Source organism: Ricinus communis, chromosome 8, assembly GCF_019578655.1.
Source record: "Ricinus communis isolate WT05 ecotype wild-type chromosome 8, ASM1957865v1, whole genome shotgun sequence".
Taxonomy (NCBI): Eukaryota; Viridiplantae; Streptophyta; class Magnoliopsida; order Malpighiales; family Euphorbiaceae; genus Ricinus; species Ricinus communis.
The window spans coordinates 9,652,228-9,657,509 of NC_063263.1; the positions used below are offsets into that span (position 1 = coordinate 9,652,228).

Below are 5,282 nucleotides of genomic sequence, written 5' to 3' on the forward strand. Positions count from 1 at the left end.
TTTTGCAAATTAACAATTCATTACGAGTGTGCCCATCTCAATTATAAATTCTAAATCCATAAACCTTCCCTAGTCAAGTTATGAAATTACTGATTATTGAACTTTGCATCATGATGATCAATTTGAAATTAAATATGCCACCGCAAATGATGGGATTAAAAATTGTTGAAGGTTACATGAAATCAAGTAGCTAAGCTGCTTCCTTAATAATCGGACTGGAATTTAGGAGTGTCTTTTTGGGGATACGGTATAAAGTGTTAAAATAAGAATGATCACATACTTAATACCTAAACTAGTATCCAATGTTCGTAGGATACTATTCGTTTACTTGTACAACAATATTTGATTTATAATATTTTAAAAAATAATAGTAAACTAATTATTTTTAAATGTCTTTAATTTTTTAAAATTTTATTAGTGAAATAATATAAAAATTATTTATAAATATTTATTTATTTATTAATTTTAATATTTTATAAATTAATACTATCAATATAATTGATATTACTATTTTTTAGAATTAAAAATTATTATATAATTAAAATTTAATTTATCCATGAATATAGTATTTATAAATATTATTTTTTATAATTAGAATCGTTATCTAATTAGAAAACTAATTTATTAGTTAATATAATATTAAAGATGATTAATACATTATTTTTTTAAATAATCATTATCTAGTTAGAAAATTAGTTTATTATTAATATATATTTTTTAGAATTAGAATGAGTGTTTAATTAGGAATGTAACTTATTAATCAATAAATTAATAGAAAAAACTATAAAATTACACATAAGTTTAAATCTCATGTGTCAAAACAAATACACATATTAAAATAAAAAATTTATGTGTTAAAAATTAAACACACATATCAAAAAAAAAATAGTCTAAGAAATTAATATATATATATATATATATATATATATATATATATATATTTCTTACAGCCAAATCTTTTGATTTGTTCATACAACAACATTAGAAAATGAGAAATAGATCGAGGAAAAGTATAAATTACATAAGAAACAAATCTGAAAAATATTTGTATCTTAATTGTGATCATTTAATTTCTTTTATCAATATTCTTTTTCAAAGTCAATTCACAATTTACCAAAAAAATAATAGTAAGAATTAAAGGATCAAAATATAATATCTCAAAAGCTTGCATATATCTTTTTTAGGGTAATAATATAAACAGTCACTAAATTTTACATCTAATTTTTTTTTATCACAAAATTTTAATTTATTTCATTTGAATATTCAATTTTCATTTTGATTACAATTTAGTCATCTTATCAATAAAAAATTAGCATGTCATATTTTTTTTTAATTATACTCTTATTTTATTAGTTGTTTTTGCTACATATCAATATTCTTTTTGTAAAGTAGCTAAGTTGAAACATAATATAAAATTAAATAGAATAAAATAAATTCAAATTTTATGACTAAAATAAAATTAAATACAAACCTGAATTCTAGCCCGACACTTTCTACCTCTCATTATGTGTCCTAAAATTGAAATACTTTTATTAAGTATTAGTATAACATAAAAACAGTGCTTGTATATGGACTATTATACTGGATTTTCTTGGATAAGAAAGTTAGAATGTATGATGATATACACATTAAAGCTCAAGAATTGTAATATTCTTGTTCAATAGAAAATTACAAATAAATTTTATATATCTGATAAGTTATAGCTTTATAATATTCTGACTATTAATGGAAGATGAAAATGATATATAATGTGATCAGGCATAATCTTGTTGTAAAGGTAGAATTAATTAGGATAGTTGGGAGTCCATCTTAAGAAAAATAGCCTGTTTCAACATCTAATGAAAGAAATGCTACAGGCATATGCATGTTAATCTAACATGGTTAAGAATGTTAAACACTTGTAACTGGAGATACAGCAATTTAGCAAGAACCCGTCAAGCAAGAAATTTAGGAAGTGACATCCAAAAGAAATGCACAAAAAAAATAAAAATAAAGAAAATGGAAAAGAATGACCTTCTAAATCATGCGTCGATGATCATTAAAACTTTTACATTTTTTTCCAAAGGGACCGCATGCCCACATGGAAAACACATGTGTGGAAAAGTTTGGCACAAAGTATTGTTGGTTTTTTCCACTAACAAGTAACTCTCGACTAACCTGTCTTTAGAGGTTAGGTTTATATGATAACAAAATAACATGACTGATGGTTTCAATAAAGCATAAAAAAGGCCCACTCAAAATTGCTGTTTTGGTTTTTTTTTTTTTTGCCTTTTTTGATTGTTTTTTTAATTCAATAACCAAAAGATAATTGAAAAATAACTAAAATGACAACTGAAAAATAATTACCCTATAAATTTAAAATAATTATAAAAATGATGTTTTCTATTAATTTTAAAATACTTTTAAAAGATTACTTTACAATAAAAGCCCACTCAAAACGTCAACCGGAAAGTAATGTTTTGATAGTTACTTGACAAAAGGGAATAGAAACAAAGTAACACATTATCACTAATGGATGGATGACTCCTCCTTTTGTTTAGCTTGTAGAATATTCGCTATTATCAATCTTAATCGAAAAAATAAAATTTAATTTTTTTATTAAAAAATTTAATAATATTTAAATTTATCACGTATCTAAAATGATTAGTCAATTCAATTCACTACATAGACTATAAAATATTAATCTATATTAAATAATTTTTAATTATGATTGATACAACTAGTATTATCATATTTTTTGATAAATTTAATAAAAAGAGATTTCTCATATAATATTACTATTGCATAGTAGTGTTTATCTCAGAGATTTTTATAAAATTTGAGTTATTATGGGCACCCAGAGTTAGTAGTTGAAGAGTGAGTTTTAATCTAACAATTTCTGGTTGGCCAATGAAATGAATGCTACATGCAAAGTCAATAGTAAAATCTGTCTGTAATCCACAAATTAGCAATCAAGCAGCCAGATTAAGAAAATCTGTGGGGATTAGAGTAAGATCAAGCCTATGTGAATGAAGAAGGCCAATAATAAGTGTGCCCTTTTCTCATATCTAATAAAATTTGTAATCCAGAATGGTACAGTATTCGAGATCCGGTGTCCTCTCTTGGGGCCGGCATTGGACAAAACTTGCCCTACATTATAAATGTCCAGGACTCCCCTTTCCTTGACTAGAAAGGAAGTAAGGGCCTTATGTTGGCCTCCATTAACCATGAATATCAGAGTATTAAGATCCTCTGAAGCTCTGGAGGATATGTAGTCAAAATTTTAATCATTTAGTCAGTATTTGATTCATTAAAATTAAAAATTAAAATATTAAACTTAACTCATTAGTACAAATCCAGATTTCTCGTTTGACATATTAAATTTTTCTTGATATTACTAAATTGACGATTCAAGAATAACACAAGCAATTAAATGTAAAAAATTATCTTCATTGATCATATCACTATTTTAATACATAAAATTAACTGTTGTTTTAGCTATGATTCTATAAAAATTCCGCTTCAAAGAAAAATCCATGTGGCTTTTACTCTTTCAAAACTAGAAAAAGAAAAGAAGAAAACAGATCTAACTGCCATTTAGCTTGTATATATATAACTACACCAAATTGACTTGCCAGTGCAACTAAAAATCATCACAGCAACCTATGCTACTCGCCTTACATTGTAACCAAAACCATTTTGCAAAAACAATCTTATATGTACATTACAGCAACTTTTTTATATTTCGGGTCTTAGATTTCCAAGTAACAACCTGATTGAACATGTCCAGAGTATTGCTTAGGTGTCTCCAGTTTTGCCCACTTGTAACTATTTGAATCCAACGTGTATGCGATGTGGGGCTCGCCCAATGCCTCTGATCCAATCACCAACAATTTACCTCTCCATGTTGACACGTATGCAACATTGCACACGTTTGCAGGAAGCTTGGCAACAGCTTGCCAGGTAGCTCCTCCTTTAAGTGCCAACACATCACCTCCGTGGCAAATGTATAAGCCATCATCACCGATCACACATGTCCTAGGACATATTGCAGCTAGTAAAAAATCATCTTGCACGTCATTCCATTTCCATGTGGCAGCATCAAACACCTCAGCACTTTTTTCAAATCTACCTTGCATTTCAGTACAGTACCCTCCGATGACATGGAGCTTGCCGCCGTGGAAAACCGCCTTGCACTCGTCACGTTCTCTTGCCATGTCAGGTAATGGGATCCACTCATCATTCGCCACGTCGTATGCAAAACCGGATCTTAATGCATTTTTCTCACCGTCATGTCCGCCGACGACAAACACCGTGCGACTAAAATTGGACGCACACCCGAAGAAGGATCGCCGTACACCGGGCATGTCAGCCCCACGACGCCACGTGGCCGAAACGAAATTGAAGATGAAAACCGAATCAGAAGCTTCCCACGTGGTGGGATCCAACCCGCCTAAAACAATAAGATCCGATCCGACACTGACGACCTGACAGAACATGGGCAACCCATGGGAAAACCCAGGAATCGGAGGCAAATCACACCAATCACCCGTGTCGGGTTCGAGAACCGTAAGAGAATAAACCGGATTAGCCCGATACTTGATAAGATTAGAACCTTGTTTTTGGTGAACTCGTGCTTGAGCCATAACGATGAGCTTTTGAGAGTTGCAAGAGTCTTTCCTACGCTGGTAAAACTCCGGCAACTCGAGCTCAGTTCTCCAGCCTTTGCAAACGGCTATAACAGTAGAGAACTGCTTGTACATAACACGAACAAGACAGTCACGAGCTACGTCATCTGGAAGACCAGGAATAAGCTCCATCACTAGAACCAGAAGAAGAAGAAGAAGACGAATTAAGAACTAGAAAGACAAAGAAAGAAATTAAAGAAGTGATTTTGAAGTGGGTTTATAATATGAACGAGGAGGTTTGCAATGAAGAATAAGAACCCATCAATAGAGAGGGTGTTTATATAGAAGATGGTGTTATGATAAATAAAGATGAAGGAGAAGAAGATAAAACTTTGTTAAAAAAAGTGGCACAGAGGTTCTGGAAACTATGGATGACTAATGGAATAAAGACAAAGTCCATACGGAATCAGCCTCTTGTTTAATTTCATATTTATCTCACTAACGGATTTTCTATTTTCCTGGTTTTTTATTTTTATTTCATTGTTTGATGTGATATGTCGTTATTATTTTACTTTTACCTCTGTTTTCCCAATTATTGTAATTTCAAAATTTAAAAACATTTGTCCAGGATGTGGTTTCCTTTCAATCTAAAAACATTTAACTTAATTATCCGGA

The 5,282-nt window shown here is 29.9% G+C and overlaps 1 protein-coding gene across 1 annotated transcript; it reads right to left on the reverse strand.

The window, feature by feature from the left end:
* Positions 1-3,551: 3,551 nt before the first annotated feature.
* LOC8282726 (F-box/kelch-repeat protein At1g80440) lies at positions 3,552-4,940 on the reverse strand. Its single transcript, XM_002517472.4, has one exon. It carries the CDS (start codon positions 4,797-4,799, stop codon positions 3,732-3,734), a length of 1,068 nt encoding a protein of 355 aa, XP_002517518.1. The 5' UTR covers positions 4,800-4,940; the 3' UTR covers positions 3,552-3,731.
* Positions 4,941-5,282: the final 342 nt, after the last annotated feature.

Excerpts from the sequence above, each read along its gene's own strand:
- LOC8282726 (XM_002517472.4), bottom strand. The coding sequence starts at position 4,799 with ATGGAGCTTATTCCTGGTCTTCCAGATGACGTAGCTCGTGACTGTCTT.